The sequence below is a fragment of the Cavia porcellus genome, unplaced genomic scaffold (assembly GCF_034190915.1).
Source record: "Cavia porcellus strain 051 isolate PalLab524CR breed Dunkin Hartley unplaced genomic scaffold, mCavPor4.1 scaffold_6, whole genome shotgun sequence".
In the NCBI taxonomy this organism is placed as follows: domain Eukaryota; kingdom Metazoa; phylum Chordata; class Mammalia; order Rodentia; family Caviidae; genus Cavia; species Cavia porcellus.
The window spans coordinates 22,870,533-22,895,158 of NW_026947489.1; the positions used below are offsets into that span (position 1 = coordinate 22,870,533).

At 49.6% G+C, this 24,626-nt stretch overlaps 1 protein-coding gene across 3 annotated transcripts in view; it reads left to right on the forward strand.

The window, feature by feature from the left end:
• Positions 1-13,864, forward strand: part of Alpk3 (alpha kinase 3) — a 46,726-nt gene extending 32,862 nt beyond the window's left edge. For 2 of the 3 annotated variants that reach the window (XM_003475481.3, XM_023567472.2), the window contains 9 exons: positions 2,688-4,581; positions 5,144-5,291; positions 5,628-5,755; positions 5,855-5,890; positions 8,102-8,382; positions 9,141-9,229; positions 9,903-10,126; positions 11,822-11,870; positions 12,354-13,864. In XM_003475481.3, coding sequence (XP_003475529.1) covers positions 2,688-4,581; positions 5,144-5,291; positions 5,628-5,755; positions 5,855-5,890; positions 8,102-8,382; positions 9,141-9,229; positions 9,903-10,126; positions 11,822-11,870; positions 12,354-12,693 — 3,189 coding nt within the window. In that variant the 3' untranslated portion in view covers positions 12,694-13,864. The remainder of the gene's footprint in view (positions 1-2,687; positions 4,582-5,143; positions 5,292-5,627; positions 5,756-5,854; positions 5,891-8,101; positions 8,383-9,140; positions 9,230-9,902; positions 10,127-11,821; positions 11,871-12,353) is intronic. The other variant, XM_013158836.2, reaches the window with a different exon arrangement.
• The last annotated feature ends 10,762 nt before the right edge of the window (positions 13,865-24,626 follow it).

Genomic DNA, 24,626 nt, shown 5'->3' on the forward strand with positions numbered 1-24,626 from the left:
TGGCCTTGAACTCCTGGCGAGCCTCCTGTCTCAGCCTCCTTAGTGATGGAGTTATAGGCTGCACCGCCATGACCCTGGCTTTAATTCATTTTTTGTCTCCTTCCTTTCCTACTTCCTCCAACTTTTGAACTCCTTCCCATTTGGAAAAGCACTATTTTCATTTTTTTCTTCAACTCTCTTTTTTAAGATCCTTTTTCCTTCCCTGCACTCCCCTCGCCATGCCTTGCTCCCCTTCCCATTTGAGAACCACCTCCCTGCTTCCTAGTATCCAGCCTTCATTTTGCTCGGTATTTGCCTTTTGAGTTTCTCATAAAGTGATCATGTGTGTCTGATTTACTTCATGAAACATGGTTTGTTTTTTTTTTTTGTCTTTTTGAAACAGGGTCTCACTATGCAGTTCAGGCTGGCCTTGAGCTCACTTTGTAACCCAGGCTGATCTCGAACTCACAACAATCCTGATCCTCCTGTCTCAGCCTCCTGAGCGTTGGGATTCAGGTGTGCACCACCACGCCTGGCTTCATTTAACACTATGGTCTTGAAGTGCCACTATTTACCTAATAATGCCTCAAGTTTGTCTTTCTTTATGGCAGAGTAGTGCTCCATTGTGTATAAACACCACATTGTCTTTAACCATGAACTCCAAGGCATTTCTACCTGTTAATAGTTTCCTGATTGTCAAAGAAGTTGAAGAACATTTTCATTAAAATTCTTCAGACTTATTCTTAATGTTTATCAAATTTTTCCCGTATGCATAACTATTCAAAATTCCATAATTAGTAAAAAATAAATTCTATACTTAATTTAAATATATTTTAATCATGTATGTTTTAAAGTCTTTCACTGTGTGATATATTTGCCTTGATTTTGGGTGTGGTTCTCATATTTATAAATGTATGTTGTGACTTAGTTTGGGGTTCAAATTTTTGTAATGTGAATTATTTATCTGGTTTATATCTCCTCATATTCTTTTTTTTTTTTGTCTTTTTTCCTTTTTATCAGTACCAGGGACCGAACTCACGACTGCCTGCTTGCAAGGCAGGTGCTTATGCCGCTGAGCTAAATCCCCAGCCCCTATCTCCTCATATTCTTACGATGAGAAATGACAAGTCATTTTTGTTTCCTCACCTTGTAACCAAAAGTCGTATTTCTCAGGGCTTGTCTCTGTCTCATTAAACAGCCTCGGCTTGCTTTGCCACTTTGGGCACTGTCTTTGGTCCCTGTCTCTTGTGAGTGACACCATCCAGTGTCCCCTTGTCACCAATGCCACATTTCTCGTGGCCTCTCATCTTCGTCAGAGGCTCCTGTAACCCCGATGTTCTGAACAGTCCCTCTAACTCGATTTCTGTGGCTGTGTGTTAATATGAGATGGACGTATTTCATCTTGCCAGCAGTTCTTGTGCTGTGACCCCTTGTTTTCCAGTAGTTTCCTCAGGCAGAGCCCACGGGAACAATATTCCTTGCATCCTGGTGACCAAGCCAGTTTTCAGGAGGATTCTTTAGGAACGTGTGTGTCTTTGCTGTATTTTCTGAGATCTGCGCTGCTGGGTGGTTCTGCTTCCTCCCTCGTCTCTGTGGACCTCACCAATCTCCTGCAGGGTCCTCCTTTCTTCTGTGACCTTGTGGGCGTGTGGAGTTGATGGACTCTGCACCTCAGGGTGACTCTTTCGCCTGAAGTGACTGATTTGTGGCCTGTTTGCATCCTTCGGTGATTATCCATTCTCCCCAACAACTCCGTCTCTCCTTAACTTCCCAGGGCCTGTATTTGTCTGCTTTTGGTAGACTTTTATCTTTTCATTTGTATTTTGAGGCTTCAGGTTTCTTTCTTTCTTCCTTTCTTTTTTTTTTTTTTTTTTTTTTTGTCTTTTTTCTTTTTATCGGTACCAGGGATCGAACCCATGACTGCCTGCTTGCAAGGCAGGTGCTTATGCCGCTAAGCTAAATCCCTAGCCCCCTTCCTTTCTTTTTTTAAGACAGGGTCTCAATGTGTACTGCAGGCTGACTTTGAACTCACTGTGTAGCCAAGGCTGGCCTCAAACCCAAATGTATCCCAGGCTGGCCTTGAATTTGAGATGATCCTCCTGCCTCAGCTTCCCAAATGCTGGGATTTTAGGTGTGCACTACCATGCCTGGCTGGGACTGTAAAGGTCCTGGGTTCAATCTCCAGTACCAGAAAAAAAAATTACATTTCATTGATTTCTTGGCATAGGTGCCATTCAGGGTCACATTGGCCTTTTGTGTCAGTGGCATCGTGTTAGTGCCACATCCTCAGTGTGACTGGCGGATGCTGCTGTCAGGACACACTGCATTCCCACCTCATTCCCAATCCCATCCAGAGCGACTGGTGCACCAGTAAAGGACAGACAGGTTGCTCTGGGAGCTGTGCAGTGGTGGTGAGAATAAGGGTCTTTCCAAGAGGCTGGATTCATCCTGGGAGAGGTTGGAAGGGCCAGGGCTGCCCCCAGAGGCTGGATATTCCCTAGTTTGATTCCTGGGATCAGGGACCAGGTTGGATGGCCATGCGGTCCTGGGACTCGATCCTGTGTCTATGCTTCCTAACTTCCTGTAGGCCTGAGAAGCAGGGCTCAGGCTTCCTGCAGAGCATTTGGGGTAAGGTTCAAGGAAGTGGGGTTGCCATACCAGAGGAAGCCTAATGCGCTTGTAGTTAACTCTCCCTCCTGTGTTCCCAGCAGCCCCAGGCAGCCGAGGCTCTGCCCATACCTGCCAGCAGCAGCTCTGGAGGCCAAGGTGTTGTTGAGCCCATGGATACTGAAACCCAGGAGGACAGGAGGACGTTCACTGATGACCAGAGAACCAGAGGCAGGAAGAGTTCACAGATGCAGGTGGCAGGGAGGACAGAGGGAGAGGGGGAACGGATGATGCAGAGGACACAGATGGATGTTGTGACACAGGAAAGTGAGAGGCTGAAGTCAGACAGGAGTTTACAGAAGGATATGCTGATGCAGAGAAGAGAGGAAACCCAGGCAGAAAGGATACCGGAGGATGACAAGACCCAGGAAGACAAGAGGATGCAGGAAGGAAGGGGGACAGAGCCAGAGGGCTGTGTCCCACTGGCCACAGAAGGTCACCCAGGGCTGCAATCTGAAACCCACCTCAGCTCATCGCCCAGAGCTGCAGAGCACCAGCCAGCAGAGGGCCCCAGGTCTGCTGAAATTGCTCAATGTTCAGTACAGACCCCAGAAGCATCTGCTGCCCCAGAGAAACCTGGTTTCACGCTCAGATCCGAGGAGCCAACAATAAGCACCTCCAGGAGCCAGGAAGACACTGTCCTGGGTCCCCTGCCTGTAAGCCTCATGTGCCCAGCACAGCTGCCCCCAGAGGAAATCCCAGGGCCCGGGGGAGGAGAGGGGCATGTGGAGCCGGAGGAGTCAGGCCCAGCCAAGGCCAAGCAGGAAGAACAGCCGAGAGTCGTGCCATATGTGGCCCTAGGTGGCTGTCCCCCCGCTGGCCCAAGCCTGGAGGTGTCCCCTCAACCATGTCTTCCTGAGCCTGGCCTAGCCAATAGCCCACAGGAGGGGCTGCTGAGCACCTCGGCCCATCAGCTCGCAGTCACAGCTGGGGACCAGGCTGGGCTCAGTTCTGTCCCCATCCTGCATCCAGGGCCAGAGCCCCCCATGCAGAGTCCCCTGCCAGAAATTGTGGCCACCAACAGCGAGGGGGCCTGTGCCAAGGAGCCTGTTGTGGAGGAGCGGCCTCCAGCTACCCGGAGCTGTGACCCGGGCCTCATTGATTCCCTGAAAAACTACCTGCTTCTGCTACTGAAGCTCTCCAGCACAGAAACCAGTGGGGCAGTGACCGAGTCTCCGGCAGGGGCTGCAGCAGTGGGTACGACACCATCCCCAGCCCTGGTGCCCACTGTGGAAGTGGCAGGGCTGAGTCCTCGGACATCACGGCGCATTCTGGAGCGTGTGGAGAACAACCACTTGGTGCAGAGCGCACAAACCCTGTTGCTGAGCCCTTGCACCTCGAGGCGGCTCACTGGCCTCCTGGACCAAGAGGTGCAGGCTGGTCGCCAGGCTCTGGCCGTTGCCCAGGCTGCCCGGGGCCCCGGGCCCAGCCCTCTTGCAGTTCCTGCCATCGTGGTGGGGGAGGGCCCCCAGGTGGCCTCAGGGGAGTCCCTTGGGGGGTCTGGCCTCCGGGCATCAGAGAGGAGGGCCCCTAAGCCCTACCAAGAGGAGGCAGTCCCAGAGGAGACTCTGCCGGGGCTCCCTGCAGCTACCCCTGAGGAACTAGCTCTGGGGGCACGTAGGAAGAGATTTGTCCCTAAGGTCAGAGCAGCAGGAGATGGGGAGGTGTCCAAGTCTGAGGAGAGGGAAAGCCCCTCAGTGTCTCCCAGGGGCCCCAGGAAGAACCTGGCTCCAGGGTCCCCTGGAACCCCAGGGCGGGAGAAGCGTTCTCCTACCCAGGGCAGAAAGGCCACACTGGAGGTGCCCCGGGCAGAGCAGGAGCCAGCAGAAGGAGAGCTGGGCCCCAAGGCTGGAGGTCCTGACGCAGAGTCTGCCTTGGATGAAGACACACAGGATGCCCCGGCCAAGCCTCGGAAAGCCAAAGACCTGCTGAAAGGTGAGCCCCAGGGAGGGGGACAGCACTGCTCCCAGCACCACCCACGGGTAACAGGGCCTTCTAAGGGACTTGGCTAAGTGTGGCTGCACATGCCTTTGGGAGGCCAAGGCAGGAGGAGGAGGCAGGAGACTTAGCAAGACTCTGCCTCTAAATAAAAAGGGCTTGGGGGTAGAGCTCCGGGCGAAAGTTCTAGGTTCCAGTACCAGTTTTGAGGAGACCGGAATCAAGCACCACCACGGGGCCAGGCTTCCGTAGCCCCAGCTCCATCACTGTGTCACCCACAGTGCCTCTCTGCAGACTGTCCCACTGCAGTGGGGGGGCTCAGGTTTCTGGAGCTTGGGGTTCAGCAGTGCTCTGGCTCCTCTGTCTCTGCCCTGAGTCCCCCCAGCCTAGCCTGGCTGCGGTGTGGGCCTCTAGCTAAAGATGTGAGCTTTGGAGGTCTGACCTCCAACCTGATCCCAGAAAGACACCCACGTCCTACCAAGGGTCCAGCAGCAGGGGTGTGGCCAGAGAGGCCACAGGTGGCAGACGTGGCTATGGCCCCTTACCCACCTGCTCTCAGCCCCTCAGGTGATCCGGAAGATCCGAGTGGAGCAGTTCCCCGATGCCTCTGGTAGCCTGAAGCTCTGGTGCCAGTTCTTCAACATCCTCAGTGACTCAGTCCTGACTTGGGCCAAGGACCAGCGCCCAGTGGGTGAGGTGGGCAGGAGGTAAGTTGCAAAGCCCTGTTGCCATCTGCCCTGGCAACAATCCCACGCATAGTCTTCCCACCTCAAATTCCTTACCCCACTCAGCCATAGCTCTAGGAGGGGAGCTGTTACTCCCCTCTGCAGGGGGCTACTCTGCAGCCAAGAAAAATGGGGCTCAGAGGAGTCAAGTCACTCACCTGCAGTCACATAGTTAGCTGGTGTCAGCGTCACAAAGCAGGCTGTGTTACCTACGACTACCTCCTCAGGCTCCCAGAACTGGGTTCCACCAGCCTGGAAGAGCCGGGTCAAAGGCCCTGGGGCTGGTGGTGGCCCTCCTGAGAAAGGTGTCCACTCTAGTGCAGGGGATGAGGGGCCAGCGGCCCTGGCCATCGTGCAGGCGGCCCCCATGGACTGTGGTATGTACCGGTGCACCATTTCCAACGAGCATGGCTCAGCCTCCACCGACTTCTGCCTCAGCCCTGAGGGTGAGTGGTTGAGTGGGGGACTCCACCAGGGAGGGGCAGCTGTCTGGGCCTGGCCGGTAGCCTGAAGCCAGCAGCGTCCTTGTCTTTTTCTCCACACAGTGTTGTCTGGGTTCGTCTCCAGGGAAGAAGGTGAAGGTACGTTCCCTTTAGGGGTGAGGGTCCCATACCGGCCTGGTCCTCCTGTCGTGGGGAGGTCATGGGGAGGGCAGAGGAGGAGGGTGGAGGAGAACACCCCAGTGAGTCCTCCTGCCTCGGAGCCCTGAACCTGGTGACGTGACATGACCCCAAGTTTGACAAGCACTGTGGGACCTCAGGTGCCAGAGGAAGGGTCCACCCTGCTGCAAGATCCCACAAAGGCTGCATTCACCCCACCCGCTCACCACCCACCCACTGCCTTGTTCAGTTACCTTGTTCAGTTACCGGTTAAAATGTAATCTCTATCAACTAGACTTCACACTAAAATCTCAGTAGTAATTCTTTCATCTCATCAAATATCCAGGCAGATTTCCCCATCTGCCCCCCTGCTTTATTTGAACCAGGAACAATTAATTGCTTTTGGCTGCTACATCTCTTTAGGTCTCTCTTAATAGCTAACAGTTTCTCTCCCCTTGTTTGCTTTCATTTATTTGCTGATGTCTTTAATGTGTAGAATTTCTTCCACTCTGAATTCTGTTAATCATTTACCCTTGATGATCTTCCACACATGTTTTTCTTATACATTGGTAATTAGGTTGAGAACTTTGATCAGATTCAGGTGTGAGTTTTTTGGGGCAGGAATAACTCACAGGTGTGCTATGTATTTCTTTTGCATCTTATCCAGAGGCACATAAGGTCAAATTGTTTGACTTTACGGTTTTTGTTTTGTTTTTTTTTGAGGCAAGGTCTCATTATGTGGTTCAGGTGGCCTCAAACTCACAATGATCATCCAGCCTCAGCCTCCTGAGTGCTGGGATTTCAGTGTGCACCACCACACCTGGCTTGGATTGTTTCACTTCTGTAACAATGCTAAGGGTGACCCTTGGATTCAGTTAGGTGTTATCTGCATGATCTATCTCTTTTTAAAGTTAAAAAACTATGTGGTGTAGCTCCTTTTGTTATCTAGGAGGTTTAGGAGTCACCAATTATCACTGAAATCTGTTACTTCATTAGGGAGTTACAACACAGCAGAATTTTAATTCTATTGTTTTACCTTCTTCCATTAGCTGAAATTTTTATCTGTATAAAGAAATGTTTATTTGGTTACCTTGATACATACAGAAAATGAAGGCTAAATACTTGCTCCTTTTCCTGTTCTTACCAGATTTAAGAACAATGAGCTCATGTTCTAGTAACCACCAAAGCTGACCAATAAGGTTTATTTCTTTTTGAGGAAAATGTTTTTTTTTTATTTGTTTTGTTTTCAGTTGCCATTATGAACAGGTGGACTTTCAACACATCTGATACGTGCAGTACATTGCAATAATTATTCTTTGTTGCTAGGATTGAGTTTCACTTTTGGCAAAGGGTACCCCATCCAGCTGGCTCCCTGTGTGCTCTGACAAGTTTCCAGTCAAACCTACTCCAGCTATAAAGGAGCTTTTGATTGCTTCTTTATTTCCTGATCTCACAAAAATGTTTCAGATCCATCCTCTACTCTTGTGTGGGGCCTGGGTCCTCTCCTTTCCTTTCCAAATTTATTTTTATTAGTACATTTTCAGTGCATACTATTTATATTCATCGTGGGGAGTTGGTACCAGTACATAATACACCTTAATTCTTTTAAAATTTGAGACAAGTTTTCCCTAAATTGCTAAGTTTCCTAGACTGTACTTGAACTTGTTTTCCTCCTGCCTCAGCCTCCCAGAGTGCTGGGATTACCGGAGTGTACCTCCATGCCCTGCTTCAGCCATGTCTTTGGCTTGCTCTGGTTCCTTTTAGTGATAGTGGTCCTGTGTTTAGAATCCCAGTTTTCCCAGTTTGAACAGCAGGGATGCACAATGCTTCGGGATGGGCCTGAGACTTTCTGTCTCATCAAACACGCTGGTTGAAAGGGAGTCATTCATTCAGTTCGTCAAGAGCCCTAGTTCTAGAACAAAGTAACCCCATTGGCCTCACCTTCACGGAAAGCCAGCCTTCCGTGGACCCTTGCTGAGCCCTTCCTTTGGGATGGGTACCGCATAGGCCCTGTTAGATGAGATGTTGGTCAGCTTGTGCTCATGCTCACTGTTCGGTGGGGGACACAGGTGTGCGCCCAGGGGTGCCTGGGAGCAGGGAGGGGCATGGCCCAGCCTTTGCTGCTCTGTGGACTGCGCACCCTGCTGGCCAGGTGGAAGCTCCCAGTTCCCACCTTTCTCGTGTCCCCTCCAGTTGGAGAAGAGATTGAGATGACCCCCATGGTGTTTGCTAAGGGTCTGGCTGACTCTGGCTGCTGGGGGGACAAGCTCTTTGGGCGGCTGGTGAGCGAGGAGCTTCGAGGGGGTGGACACGGGGGTGGCCTGCGGAAGGCCTCCCAGGCCAAGGTCATCTATGGGCTGGAGCCCATCTTCGAGTCTGGTCGCACGTGTGTCATCAAGGTGTGCAGCCCACTTGTGTTCGGGCCCAGCAGCGAGACCTCCCTCCTGGGCAGAAACTACGATGTCACCATCCAGGTACTGAGCCCCGTCCCCCCATCACCGCCCTCTCCCGCTTCTCCCCTCAGTCAGCCTGGCTCCTGCAGGGAAGCCTGAAGTGGAGGCAGGAGCCATCTCTCACTTCTCTTTAGCATAAAAGTCTCTGGAGAATCTCCAGACATTTAGTCTAGAGAAATTCAGAAAATATGAACATTCAGAAAATTTGAAAATATGACTAGGGGCCCTGGTACTCAGCTATATCTTCAACCCTAAGGAGCTCTGGGGCTGGGGGTGGCCTGGGGCAGGGTCTGTGGAAGGCCTCCCAGGCCAAGGTAAGCTATGGGCTGAAGCCCATCTTCTAGTAGAGCACACATCCAACTTAAGTTGCTCGGTTGCCCAGACTGGACCCAAATTTGCAGTTCTCTTGCTTCAGCCTTCCAGAGTGCTGGGATTACGGGCTATACCACACTGGCTTTAAACTGTATGTTTTTGCAGCGGAAAGCTTTCCCCTACCTCTAGCCCCATCTCTCCTAGAATCCATACTTACATGGGAGACAGATGGAAGGGACTCGGGCTGGAGGATGGCCTGCCCCTCTCCTCAGGGTGGCCACTGGGGCACCGCTACCCAGCACTAGGCTGTAGGATGAAGCCCAGGGAAGGGAGGCAGGAGTCAGCCACGTCCCTCAGGGTTAGCATCCTCCTGGAAGTCTCTCAGCAGGTAGCTGCCCACTTTGAGCCAGGCAGCCAGAGAACTGGGAGCCTCCTTGCTAATTCCATTTGGCTTCCTGTAACCACAGGGTTGCAAGATCCAGAATATGAGCCGGGAGTACTGCAAAATCTTCGCAGCTGAAGCCCGGGCAGCCCCCCACTTTGGGGAGGTGCCAGAGTAAGTATGTGGAAAGGGTCCCATGCAGACAGCAACTCTGCAGCCTCCTGGAGGGCTGGTCCCACAAAATCTAGAAATAGAGACCCCAGGGTGCATGTCCTACTTTAGAAAAGTCTCTGCTCTGGTCATGAGCCCTGCCACCCCAACTCCATGTCCTTCACCCCAAGCTTGCTGATCGTAGCGTTTGGGCACAGCAGTTCCAGGGGCCTGGGGATGTAAGGGGTGGCTTGGTCACTGGGTTAGGACTGGTCAGGTCTCTTCTGCAGATTTTTGTCAGCATCAGCTATAACTGGCAGTTGTTTCCATGTGGAGACCTGAATGCTAACTTGAGCATTTGAGGTAAGACTGGCATTGAGCTGCGGTCTGTGGAACTTGTTCTGCAGTGTCCTTTCTATTTGACATACACTGGCCTCAGCCCTCACCCCTGCCAGGGCCATAGCAGAGTTGGTTCTAATCCCACTGGCCACAGGGAATGGACAGAACAGAGTCAGTGGCCTCCGGTGCCTACCCTGAGTTCAGGAGCTGCTTCCCACCTTGCTGTATTTCAGATTCACAGCCAAGCATGCCATTCCGGGAAAGGGCGCTTGTTTTAGATGCAGGGATATGGGATGGGGTTGGTGGTGAGAGCTCTCAGGGCTACGCTGGCTGCTAACTGCTGGGTGCAACTGTTTAGGATCATCCCTCTCTACCTGATCTACCGGCCTGCCAACACCATCCCATATGCTACCCTGGAGGAGGACCTGGGGGAGTCCCTGCAGAGCTACTGCTCCCGGGAAGGGGGCTGCACAGGGGTGCCAGCTGCACCCAGCAGCTCCGAGGTTGTGCAGAAATGCCAGGCCTTCCAACACTGGCTGTACCAGTGGACAAATGGTAGCTTCCTCGTCACAGACTTGGCAGGTACGTGGGTTTGAGGGTGCATGGGGTGTGGGTACAAAAGTGTGTGGAGGAGACAAAGACACTGTGAAAGCTGTTTCACACTTATTCTCTTTTGCTTTGCACAATAATATGATAGTGCTGATGGGCTGGGGACCAGATGGGTCCCCAGTTAGACCAGGTAGGCTGCATGCAACCCTAACACATACTGGGACCTCAGGCGTCCTGCTGGCAATTGCAGTAGGGTTTAAAGGGCTAGTCCTAGCCTACTTCAAATTAAAAAGGAATTTGTTTCAAAGGACATTATATAGGATCCATGTATTACATTTCAGAATTCACAGCCACCGTTTTCCAAACCCCCCTTCCCTGCAGCTTCACCCTCCCCATCTTTGTTAGACCCCCATCTTTGGTTTTGGAGATGGAACTCAGTACCTCACACCTGGCTGGGGATTTAGCTCAGCGGCATAAGTGCCTGCCTTGCAAGGAGGCAGTTGTGAGTTTGATCCCTGGTACCAATAAAAAAAAAATAACAGTACCTCACACATATTAACATGCGTAATAATTACTGGGTCTAAAACTCCATGTATTGGGGGAGCAGGAGCTAGGGAGCCATCGGCCACCATCAGGCAACTGATGAACTCCTACCATTCATCTTCCCTTCCCTTTCCATTCACCAAGGGCTGGGCTAGGAGTAGCCGATGTCCTCAAGAAGCTGTGGGAAATGAACAGATTCTACCGTGCAGTGGTAACATAGAGAGATTAAGTCGAGGCTCTGTGAGGCTGTCACAAAGAAGGAAACCAAAACTCAGGCAGGTTAGGTCATTTCATATCTCTGGGCTTCTATTCCCTGTCCCTTACTTAGAATGATGTTTTCTCTCCCGTCTCTCAGGATTACATGAGACCGTATTTAGAAAGCTTTCTGCAAGCTGAAGTTTTTTGTGGATGTAAGAGATCATTATTAAGAGATGAATGGAATGTAATATGTGCCAAGAGAAATGATAAAGTAATTAGTATTTATTGCATAATTACTGTGTTTCAGACACTAAGTTAGAATCCTAATGTGTAAGGTGGTTTTCCCAACACCCCTACCAGATAGGCAGCGCTACCTTTTCATTTACAGCTGAGGATTAGAAATAGTAAGTGACTTGCTAAGTTCACACATTCAGAGTGATAGAGCTGAAGTGTGAACCGAGGTCTGTTGGAATCAAAAACATGCCTCCTTCTACGCTGTCACATGATGGTACTCGGCCCAGTTAGCGAGAACCAACTCCCTAGAAAAATGCTGGGCAAATTGAAAATGGGGAAAGAAGATCACAAACCTAATACTGGAAGCTGGGCTGCCCCGGCTGACGAGGGTAGGACATTTCTTCCCTATCACCTCTGCCAGACTATCTGAACTAAAAGATCACACCTGTGGTGCCCACTTGCTGTTGTGAGTCGGGTGGAAGCCAGTCTGCATTTCTGCTGGTCCACCCCTAAGTCACACACTCTCTAGGGACAGACTGCTACTCTGTAAGAGGAAGAAGGGCCAAGTTTACAGTCAGAGGCTGATGCAGCACGCTACTGGTCTGCCCCAGTAGAGGCTCAGGAAGCTGGGGAGCTTGGGCTCTAGGAGCCACAAACATCGAGCATTTTCTCTGGCTCACAGTGACTACTGTGCCTAGCACTCAGTAACACATGAGTGAGTGTGAGCTGCTTGAGCCATTTCTCTGCTTTCAGGGGTTAAATGGAAGATGACTGATGTGCAGATTGCTACCAAGCTGCGAGGGTAAGTGTTTCCTAGGGACCCTAAAGAGTCTTTTCGGGGGTCTCCTTCTAGTTCTCTGTTCCTGAGGTGCCGGCCTGGTGTCAGATAGTCCCACTGATACCCACAGCTGTATGGGAACATTCTTGGGGGCCGGTAATTCCCACCCCCATGTCTCTGACTCCTTGCATTGACCAGCAGCTATGATTAATGCCAAGTAGACATTCTGAGACTACAGCAAACTCTTTGCCTCTCAGATGGGCAAGAGATGAGTGTGCATGCTTGTGAAAGGCCCCATTTGCACACTGAGGACTGGTGAATCCTGTGTGTCAGGGTCTTAATGAGACAAGCTTTAAAACTGGGACTCTGCTGTCTGAGTTAGTACCCTGGGGAGTAGGGAAGGAGGTACCTTGGGCACAGTGCTCTGATGGTTGCCATGCCAAAGCCAGCCCTCAGGGCTCTGCCACCCTAGGTGGGACTCACTCAGCTCTTCCTGTCTGATTGCAGATACCAAGGCCTCAAGGAGAGCTGCTTCCCAACCCTGCTGGACCACTTCACCTCCTCCCACCAGTGTAACACCTACTGCGAGATGCTGGGGCTTACAGCTCTCAAGAGCCCTGAAGCTGCCCACCCCCAGGCCAAGCCCAAAGGCTCCAAGAGTCCATCAGCTGGTAGGAAAGGTGCCCAGCTGAGTCCACAGCCCCAGAAGAAAGGCCCCCCTAGTCCTCAGGGTGCCCGGAGAAGCACGCCAAGCCCTAGGGCCACCTCCCAGACCTTGGAGACAGCTGCTGTCCAGGTATTAGGGCAGCCTCCCTCCCAAGAGAGGAGCTCCAAGACCCATCGGTAGCCCCAGCAGGGGCTGGGGGCCTCCACCCAGAAGCAGACCAACCAGGAAGCAGCTTGAACCAGATGGAGATGTCCTCAGGACGGTGCCAGTAGAGAAGGTGTCCTGAGCAAGCACTGCTTGGGGACCCCTCTGAGCATCTTCTCCTCCGTCAGTGCTTCCTCTGATGACTTTGGCTGTGACACACAGCCACTGGCATCTCCTGGTGCCGTCGTCACCCAGGGTTCCCAGGCCTCAAGCAGGGCCCACCTCCAAGTGTCTGGTGGCCTTGGCCTCTTAGAAGTTTACACGAGCCACTGCTGGAGGCCCCCGAGTCCTCTGCATGTGTTCTCCCCCAACCCTCTCCCCCAATCAGATACGGTGGCCAACGCTGCCGTCTGGGGCCCATGTCATCCTGTCCCCTGCTCCATCCTGGCCTCTTCCTGTTTTCAGGGCTTCAGACTCCTCTGTGGGGTCTGGCTTGCGACTCTCAGGGTGACTTCTTCCAGCTACCTGCTGTATCACCCCAGCTCTCCTGTGCCTAGCCTGTCCTTGGGCCCAGGTGGGCCCAGGGCTCTTGCAGAGCCTGTTGTGTCCCTAAGCATCAGTATCTGATGATGCGTGTTCCTGCATGCTCTCCCCGTCACTGTCGCTCTGGCCCTTACTCCCCTGTTTTGACCCCACAGCCTGCCCTTCCAACTCTGCTTGTCCCTGTGCCCGGGCTTGCCTGGCTCTGGCCTGCACAGTGCCCACCAGTGCCTCTGCCTTACTCCCCCCGGCTCACTTCCCTGCCCGTCCCTGGCTCTCTGCACTTGAGCTCCAGCTGGCATGAGGGGGGTCAGAGGGAGGGAGTTGACTTTGAGGGACCTCATACTCCATCCTGGAAAGAGGGGGTCACACTGAATTTCACGTCCCCCTCACAGAAGGATGGAAGGCTGGGACTCTCCCTTGTGGGGATCTTGGGAAGGACCCAACCCAGTCTCAAGCATAGGAATGGGGAATCCTGTCTCCAACCATTTGTTCTTGATCTTGGGCACCTGTGCTGGGCTTCCCCAGATGAGTTCCTGAGAATTTTCTGTGTAGCACCTGATGCCCTGGGTCCTTTCCCGATGTCCCTCCCTGAGACCTGGCATGGACAGTCTGGAGCTAGCCTGCTCCCCTTGGATTGCAATAAAAGCAGCGACTGTGTTTCCCATTTGTCCTCATCTGGTGTGGTGACAGAGCGGGTTCCTTCTTCCCAGCCAGGCCCAATGAGGGTGTCCCATAGTCCCTGTGCCCCCTGGAATAATGAATCCATATTTTGGCTCCTGGCCTGCAGTTCAGTGTCAGCCTCCTGAAGCCACAGGTAAGATGGTTTGTGCTATTTGCACAGTTGAGCTGGTAGTGTGCACCTTGTCACGGTGTCTGGGGACTTTGTGCCTTAGGAATTGCCCCTCTGTTGGGAAGAGGAACACAAAGGAGGGACCCAGAAAGGAAGAGCAGAGCTGGGGCCTCAGAGGAAGCTCCCACATCCCTTGACACCTCCACCACAGCAGACTGGCCAGAGATAAGAGTGCCAGAACCTGAGCTGGCAGGCGAGGGAGGCAAAGGTATGGGCGTGGCCCAGGAGAGATTGCTTGTCCTTGTGGTGCTTGGGTTTGAAACAACAGAAATGAACTTGGACCAATTTAAGCAAGCAAAGAGGTGCATAGAAGGATATTGGGATAACCTACAGGACCAAAAGAAGAGCGGAACAAGCCAGGCATGGTGGCACACACCTGTAATTCCAGCACCTGGGAGGCTAACACAGGAAGATCAAAACTTTAAGTTGAACCTGGGCAACTTACTGACTTAATAGGATCTTGTCTCAAGATAAAAAATAAAAAAGGGCTGGGGATTGTAGTTCAGTGTAAAGGCCCTGGGTTCAATCCCCAGTATTAAAAAAAAAAAAAAACCAGGTGTGGTGGTGTACCACCTGTAATCTCAGCACTGAGGAGGCTGAGGCAGGAGAATTGCTAGGAGTTCAAGGCCAGCCTGAACTGCATAGTGAAACCCTGTCTCAAAAAGACAAAAAAAGGGTCTGGGATTTAGCTCAGCAGCATAAGTGCCTGCCTTGCAAGCAGGTGGTCGTGAGTTTGATCCCTGGTACTGATAAAAAACGAAAAAGACAAAAAAAAAAAAAAAAAAAAAAAAAGCAAAGCTGAACAATTAGTTTTGGGCAGGGCATCAGCCTGTGTATCTCTAGGTCTTGCTTCCCAACCCCCTGAGCCCTTACTTTGGTCACTGTGGATGCCCTCCACACAAGATTCAAATGCCAGGTAAGAGAAGCTGATCTGGAGCCCAGGACCTCATCAAGAACTGTTTTCAAAGGGTGGGGATTCTTACCAGAAACATGTCAGAGAGAGGAGGGGTAGAGGAGATTTGGTGGGCAAAACAAAAAATAACTATCACACACACACACACACACACACACACACACACATACACACACACTCTTCCCATCTGATGGTATCACAACTCTCCTACTTACAACCAAAATCAAATTCCTGTCTACCTCGGGAATTCAAGGTCTTACTTAAGTACTAAACCCAGGGATAATGACAAGGTTACTGTTTTCCAAAGTCCAGAGTCACTAACCATAAACCTCCTCCAATAGTTGAATCACAAGCCTTTCAGTTATTCTGAAATTCTGCAACCTGTGGATTAACTGGTTAAAATTCAATCAAAATTATGTAACTCAGCAAGAAAGAAAGTCCAGGAAGAGGCTACCAACCATTTCTATGGCCCTTCAGGAGAACTGCTGATTCTGACGAGGGCTTTGGCCTGCTGGAGTTCGGTTCTGAGGCCTAGGCCCTACCTACCAGTCCTGCCTGTGCACCTGACATTTACTACCTGATGTGACAGCACCAGGAAGCCGTCAGGATCCCTTGTCCTTCTCTGTCCTGCCCCTTTTCATGTGGTGGCAATCATACTTTCTCTGAACAAGATTCATCATCATAGCTGAGCCCATACCACTGCCATCTGTCACTCAGAGGAGCCTGAGGTGACCACATGTCCTGGCTTCAGATTCAGTTGCCGAATCACTTTATCTTTGAGGATATGTTTCTTCCCTGGGAACCAAATCTCCACACCCACCGAGCCCAACCCCAGGTAGAGAAAGGCAGTGAGACACCCCGACGCCCTATCCACCTCCATACTGCCCCTGACAGTGCAGAAGCAACAGCGCCACCCTGCTTTCCAGCCAGCCTCTTGGCACAGTGTTTCTGGTGCTGTGGCCAAACTTCCATTTACTGTCCCAGCATCCTACAAGGATGCCCTCTGCACCATCCTGGTTAAATGCAGCGTGTGTGAACAGATACCACAGTTGTGCCTGGGGCATTTGATCATTTACTGGATGACCATGGTGAAACAGGTTGATGGGCCAGGAGAACCAAACTACTGACCCCACTTAGAGTTGGTGGTATAGACCAAGGGAAGCGGGTGGCATGGTGGAGAAGGCATGTGGGAGACCAAGCAATGCACATAAACTGTGGGGCCACTGTGTCCACCTGAGGATGCCTGGCTGTGGATAATAGATCAGACACTGCCATAAGGTGGTGGGACCACCTAGTGGGCCTTAGCCAACCACTCAGGGCCTGTGTGTGTGTGTGTGTGTGTGTGTGTGTGTGTGTGTGTGTGTGTGTATGGGGGTATTATCAAAGGGACAATAGCTACTCTAAGATGGCAAGCCTGCCATCTTGTCACCAGGTTCCCTCACTGTATTTTCTTATCAGGATGACCATGAGCTGTCACAGGTTCATACAATTCACTGATATGTCACCTCAATACCCCTGATCTGGTGGGTTATACAGACCTGGCAGCCTTCCGAGTCAGTACTGGTCTGGTAGCAAGGAGTCTTGCCCACATTAGCAAGGAAATATTTGGGTCTCAACAGCCCCCAGAACTTCACTGAGGGGCAATTGTTTGTGTTTTCATTTGAGTCCTCTGACCCCTGCCTGACTCACAGATGCTGTGTAGAGGCGTCTAGGGAAACCCCACACCCCCATAGAGGCTGGGCAGCAGGACACGGATCCCTTTGCAGGAGGCTATGAGGAAGGCTCACAAGGTTCATCCACCCCAATGTTAAAATAAACTTTTCCTTCAAAGAGATGTTTGAGTATTTGACTTTCTCTTCAGTTAAGGTCTGGAAATCAAGCAGGCCATCTGGACTTGACTTTGGCAGTTTGAGACACACTTGTTGGCACAAGAAGCCTTTGGTTACAGGAATTACCAAATGATGCTTTAGGGGCAACCCGTCCTGTCTTCATTCCTGAGATCCAGCAACCAGCTGACCACAGGTTGAGGGCTGGTTTCTATGCTGTGCCATTGTGGTGACTTCTCAACTTTGGAACTTGGCACATTTCTACTGCAAGGTCAGGGGCCTCAGCTCCATAGCAGCCCTTCCCTCCGGCATCCCAGGCCCAGAGAGAAACCCAGCAGAGCAGTTATCCATCATGGCAAGGAGAGGGCCACCTGCTGGGTCCTACTGAGACGGCAACAGCGTGAGGGACACTCCAAACACAGTGACATCTTCATCATTGTACACAGGACCAATCAGAACTTTGCTATTTTCAATCCTTCATTTGAATTTGGTGCTGTTCACAAGGCCAATTATATTTTTTGGTATAATCTGGTCTAGACCAAGGTTTCACTGATTTGTGCTACCCTAAAGTGGTAAGAAACATACCTGACTGTGAACTTCTACAATGAATATAGACCCTCCAGTGAGACAACTTAGGTATCAAAAAATACAACCTGAACTAAAATTAGGTTCTTTCATCTTCATTAAGTTTCCATAAATGGTCCCTGAATATTTGTTGACAATATGTATTTACTAGTTTACGCAGTTTCTCCTGGGTGCATCTCTTCTTTAGCCAGGGTGGACTCTGGTTCCTGGCAGGAGAGCAGTGATGTGGGCCAGGAAAGAACAGCTTTGCTTTGCCCTGCAAGACAGAGCTCCGACTTCTGTGGCCAAGGAGGCTGTGCCTGCGTACACATGTCCTCTGCGTTTTCTCAGACACCAACCACTCACTCAGAGAGGATCCCACCCTTTTCTGAGACTAGGTGAGACTGCGAATTCACTGGTGGTGATGTTAGCCATTTTGCAGACTCAGTCTCTGGGTTTATTGTTAAACAAACTCAACAGATAGAAGCTGCAAGGGTATTTCTCCACAGCAAATGTCCTGAGTCCCATTCCAAGCTTGAAGAAAGAGGGCTTATTTTATTTCATTTTTTAAAATTTGAGGGTATCAGTCACCTTGGGAAAGCCAGGAAGAGCCACAGACCCATGCCCTCCAGGAAAAGCCCCTGTTCTGTTCATGCCTGCTTGCTATATGACTTGCTTCCCCATTTGACCCACATTTAATCAATATTACCTGAGCAAATATACTTGCAGTCTTAGTGGCTGACCCCAGTTTTGTCCCCTTCATGCCTACCTCGTGATTTCCCATTTTCCCTACCTTGGACCTGCTTTAGCTTGTAGTTTTGCTCTATTAAATTCCTTAGAAAAGGCTGGGTCCTTGGCAACCCACTCAAGACCCCTCTGTCTCTCTCTCAGATGAAGCTTTCTTTCCTCAATATATATATTCTGCTCTTATTTTTTTTAATTTGAGACAGAATCTAAGTTGCTAAGTTGCCCAGGCTAAACTCAAATTTTCAATCCTCCTGCCTCAGCCTTCCTGAGTGCTAGAATTACAGATGTGTACCACCACTCCTGGCTTTTTCCTAGTTTAAGGGAAGGCAAATTATTAGGAAGTTTGGTGGGCTTAGAGCAAATTTATTTTTTTTATTTTTTATTTTTTAAAATTTTATTTAAGGAGAAAAAAAACAGCAGAGAAAGGGTACAAGTTATACAGATTTACAGAAAAAAAATAAACAGTAGGAAATCACTAGTTAATGGATTACATATTGTCATCTTAGAAATAATTGTTCAAGTCACAAAATTAAAGCTTGTAAAGTTGACATTCCAACAATGATACTGCAAACAGTTCTGTTCAATGATCCAATAAAACTCAGTGATATCATTTTCTATCTTATACACTTAAATATACATGCAGTTATATAGTTTAGAGCACTTTCTTTTCCTCTCTTTTGTACAATGACTATTACACATTTTGGGTTTTATTGCTCCCATGGTTCTTATTACTTTTTTGGAAGAGAGTAAAACCAAATGTGACATAACAGAACAGAGTCGATCAAATCAAAAGGGTGGACATAATAGATAATGTAAATCATAATACAAGGTGATCAATAATGGTTACCATAATGCCTCCCGCTATCTCTAATAGAATTGCCTATATCATTAGTTATAATAAAATTGAACAAAACAGTAAAGAACAAAACCGACAAAACCAAAACATTGGAGACATTGTAGGTCTTCAAAAGTAGATAAAAGTCAACGAGAATGGGCGTCATAATGAATCTCATTATCTTCACAGCTGTTGCCTAAACTTTCGAACCTGATACTATCCAGCAAAACAGAATAGGGGAACATCAGTCAAAAACAAGATGGTGAGAGTAATACAGGGCTTTAAATCGAGATAATGGAAAGTCAAAGTGGGTTACTATAATATATCCGAGCAAATTTATTTTAATCTCCTTTAATGTTTCATTTTTAAAAAACCCTTTTGCTAATATTTTTGAGCAGCTATAACGCAATAATTACATATGCTGTATTTATAGTGAGCAAGATGGATATATAGGTTCTTCCCCCATGGAGCATACAGTCAGGGGTAAACACATTGTGGCAAATACATGTTCAGGACTACGAGGCAGAAGAATGGGAGCAAATAACTGGGAGGACCTGATTTTGTGGGTCTCAGAAAGTTATCAAGACTGGCGCTGGAGCTGAGATCAGAAAGATGTTGGTCCAAGGAAGAGAAAGGGCACGTGCCTGCCGGGTGGAGGAAAAGCAGGTGTGACTGTGTCACTTGCAGTTAGTCACAGTCACAATTGGACATGTTCTGAGACACATCTCAGATGTTTTGTCATTGTGTAAGTGTGGACACGTGCATGTATGGACGTGCCGGTCACTTGCTGTGACCTCTTTATTATTTATTACTATTTTATCTTACTGGAGATGGGGTTCAGGGCTTTGCACATGCTGGCAAGCACTCTACCTCTGAGCTACATTCCATCTTTTTAAAAATTAGTTTGTGACAGGATTCCATTGGTTTCTTGGGCTGGGCTCCAGCTTACAATCCTCCTGCCTCAGCTCCCCAAATAGCTGGGATTACAGACATGAGCCACCTTGATCAGCTCAATGTGGCACTTTGATGTGATCTAAAGATCTGGTAAACACTGGATATGAGGAGGCTGCAGGTGTAACTGGGCATGCTGTGTTACAACGCACTTTTTAAAAACCAAGTAGAAGGAATACACTCAAATACTGATAAGAAATTATGGCCCAGTGAATCCATATACTCCATATACCAGTAACATGATTATTTATCTTCACCAAGTGCTACGAACTGTGCATTGTTTATGCTTTTATGTGACTGGCAGCACAGTAGTTTCTTTCACATCAGCATCACCACAGATGCGAGCGTGATGCATGTCCCAACAACGCACAGCTGCCAGGTGCCCAGGTGACAGGAACCTTTCAGCCCTGTTACAGTCTGGCACCATCCTGTATGGGGGCGCTGCACTGCAGTGGAACTGCTCTCTGGATTTCTGCGTTCTGGTCCTGCCAGGACTGTCCAGTGGTGAACTTTCCTCAAACTTTCTTTGTTGGTCACTTATTTGGACCAGATTTGAACAGAAAGGCCCTAGAGGGCCCCTAATTCTGCCCCACAAACATCCTGCTCACGGGGGCAAATCTGAGTTCAACGGTATTTTCAGAGGCCCTGGTTTTATCCTGCAGCTACTTCAGAAGGAGGCGACCCCTACTGAGACCAGAGGTCCTGGATCCTCACCTCAGAGCTGACAGAGCTTGGAGATGGCTCTTTGTTATTAAGGCTAATGGACCATACACAAAGCCTCGAGGGACATGTATGGGACATGGGGTCCCACTGGAGTTGAGGCACAGATCTGGATGGGAGAGCTACAGTGGCACATGATAGTAGGGATTTCTGAGCTGAAGCTGTGGCCTTCTCAAGTGCTCTGCCAGATGAGAGAGCCTCCATGACTTCGCCCAGATGGAAGTTCTGACCACATACTTTGGTTTCACACCAAATCTCTTGGTTCCCCCAAATCTCTGATGGAAATTCTTGCTGGATCCAGGATGAAGGCAAACCCAGTTCCTCCCTGAGACCCCAAGGCAGACAGGTCCCATGCCTCATCCTGATCTAGTCCTGTAGTCCTCAGAGTTGGCACCCTGCCCTAGCAACCTAGGGCAACCAGGTCTCACCAGCTGTGGCCGTTTGTTATGGATTTAAACTGGTGGTCAGCTTAACACCAGCTGAATTAAATCAGCATGGTGTTGAGTGTAGATATTCCACCTGAGGAAAATTGCCAGCATAAAAACAGACGTGGAGTGGAAGAGTGGGACATTGTGGGTTCTCTTTTGGAGGAGCTTATCATGGCTAGCTTCCCCCATATGAATTCAGCCATTATCATCAGAGGAGCTTGAGACCTTGTTGTTGAGAATGGCTGTGGTTCACTTTGGGGGAGCTCTGCTCCTTACATTAGGTATTGCTTCCTGACTCTGGAGAGGAAGATGTATGCTGCTTAATCTCCAGGAGAAGCTTGTCATGCTGAATTCCTGACATGCACTTGACTGTTCTCATTGTCTGAGGAGCTCAGGACCTAGTTGTCACTGAGGATGGCTGTGGTGCTTTTCAGGGGAGCCCTGGTCCTTATCTTGAGTGTTACTGCTTGGCTCCAGTGTAGAATCCTCAACCTCCTGACACAAATCCTTCACCCCACCAGCGTAGACTTTCTAGCTTCCATCACTGACCTTTGGGGCTTCCCAGCACAGACCCATAAAAGAGACTTGCATGAATTCTTGTCGTGGGCTCTAGACCTCCAGTTGGACTTGTGGGAGGCATTGTCATGGGCTCTAGGTCTTCAGCTGGACTCATGCAGGACATTACTCTGGGATCCAGGCCCTTGGCTGAATTTTCTAGGTCTTTAGCGTTGTGGGTAGATTTCTTGCACTTTCTTGTATTTAACTCTGGGTGACCATCATAAAATAGTATTATAAATTCTGTGTCCCGTATGAAATTGTTTTTGCTCTAACCCCTGACTACAACACCGTTGCAGTGCCCTGCTGGCTCCCCTCACTGTGGTCACTGCCCCTCAGGTGCCATGAATGGCAGGTACAGCTCATAGCTGTCCTTGGAAGCAGGGTCTGAGCTACATAGAAGGTCCCTCACCTGAGGGCCAAGGATGGCACTGGGCCTGGCCTGACATCAGATAGGGACCAGTTCTGTGGCAGTGCATACTTCTGAGATTCCTGTGAGATCAGATAACAGCCAGGCTCCAGCCAAGACCACATGCTTCTTCTCGTCTCTGTCCTGTTGCAATCTCACCCTCCTTTGCTAGGAGCACTCCCTGTATTTCACTTGGAGAAGACCCCCCATCTCAGGCTTAGACCCTTAGACCCTTGTCTCAGACCCTCAGGCACCTGTGGGTCCTCTCTCACATCAGAAATATCCCTGGGGGTAATCAGGCAAATGTGTGTTCTTGGAGCAGTTGGATCCTTACTCAGGATACAAGCTGGGCTCCTTGCAGATTGGCCTCTTTGGGGTTCCCACTGAATCCTCTTAGGAAGTCATTCAGACACACAAACACAGAATCTGACCAGAGAACACAGTTCACAGCCACAGTGGTCCAACTATAGGCCTAGAATTTACATTGTTGCCACAGAAGTTGTGACAATAACATAGGCAGAAGCCTCACCTGACCGCTCAGGTTTCCCAGTATCAGCCCACAGCTCATAGCCCTGGCTTCTGCCTGAGACTGTTCAGCTTCTCAAGAGTTGCTTCTGGGTCACACATCTCCATGGAGGACAGGTGGAGCAAATGGTGGCCAGTACCCTCTCACTAGGTGACAGAGGGGTTCGTGGAGATAAATCTCTCAGCACAAATATACCAAGCTTGGTCATCCACAAAGCTCAACTACAGGAGCCATCTCACACACCATCCTGTTCCTCTGAGCTAGAAGCTGCCTGTTTTTCCATCCCTAAGACATGTCTCTTCTACACTCCTGAATGCTAACCTCTAGCTCCTATCCCTGGAGGCCTGATACCTATGTTCAGCTGAGAGCTAGGTCCTGGGATGAAGGGGCACACTTAGCCCCCGACATCACCGCTCTGGAGGAAATGGGCACAGCCTTTGTACTAATGAAACTTGCTTTTACAATAGGAAAAGGAAAGGAATATTTCAGAATGAGTCATGGGGTCTAATTGGCAGGTTCACACAGGAGGAAGAGTCCGTACTTGTGAGAGAACAGAATTCTGCTGGATTAGAATCATCGGTGGAATTTGCCTGGGTTTTGAGGAGATGCGATATGCCAGTGTCTGGTTGTTAGATATGACACCCAGAGTGGCTGGCTTCATTCAACATGGACACGGCCACTGTTAGAAGATTACCTTTCTAGGAGGCTTCAGGTCCCTGAATGGCAACTTCTGTACAAAGTCTTTGATTTTGCTCAGTGGTACTATGTCTGGTCACGTCTCTGATAGGAGGAAAAGATAAAATAACCAAGGAATTATTTTTGCCTCTGCAACTAATTAGCTTATTGTCATGGTTTCTGTCAGTGCCCCCCCACCCAAGCCTCATGCAAACATGGATGCGACCAAATCTAGTATTTGTGATTGGTTCATTGACTAGCACTCAGATTGGCAGTATGAGTACTACATCCACCCAGGGATGGAGCCAGCATAAAGAGTAACAGTGGGAAGGAGGTAGGTCTTTTTCTTTGCTGTTCAGGCTTTCTGTTTGTGACTGCCATGAACCGCTGCCCCTCAGCTATGTTGTTTTACCTTGGAGCCATGAGTATGGACTGAAACCTCCAACCTCTGAGAAATAAACCTTCCCTTCCTTAACTTTTGGGTGTCAGCTATTTTTGTCTCAACAACAAGTGAAAAGTAACTAAAACACTTATCAAGAGTGACTCAGTGTGGAGGCACAGGGACCCAAATGAGCTTTGCCTGGAGGAAGAGGGTGTACCAGGAGGAGGACAGAGCCTCTGATAGCAAACCCAGGGCAGCCAGGGACATCACTCTGGAACCCAACAGGGTGACATGAAATAAGACCTACTTGGGTTTGTAGAGCACTCAAAATCTCAAAATCTGGATCAAACCAGTAAGGAAAAGCTCCTCCTCTCCCCACAGAGAAAGTGAAGATGAGATGGAGCATCAGGTGGAACGGAAGGGAAAACACCAGTAAGAACAAGGGAAATGTCCTTTCTACAGCACCAAGCAATGAAATGCATGGAAGTGACAATCTCTGCACTCCTGGGTGAAATCTCCTGGACTGGTGATCTTGAACCCTCATAGGTGGCAGCACCAGGTGTCCTTGCTTGATCAGCTCTCCAGTGTTTCACTTTGTGTTGGACAATGACCATTAGGGTGCAGCTGTCCCCAGTGAGTAGAAAACGCCAAAGGGAAGACTTCACCAGGAACACTTGGATAAGACCCCCAGAAGGTGGGACTTTTCAGTCCTTTGAGCGCTAGATGCCGGTTTGTTTTTGAGACAAGATCTTACTCTGTAGTCCAGGCTGGCCTTGAACCTAAAGTGATCCTCCTGCCTCAGCCTCCTGAATGCTGGGATGATAGGCATGTGCCACTGTGCTCAGCTGAAAAAGCAGATTTTACAAATACAAACAGCTCTCAAATTGATGCCCGGGGCCCTGCTTCACTGTAACCAGGGAACATTGTTATGTCCTAGAAGATTTTGTCCTGAGTGCGGCACATTAATTATTAAAGACCTGCTTTCAACCCTCTCAGACAAGTTTAATGTTTAGTTAGAGGACTGAAAAACTAAAATGTCTGTCCC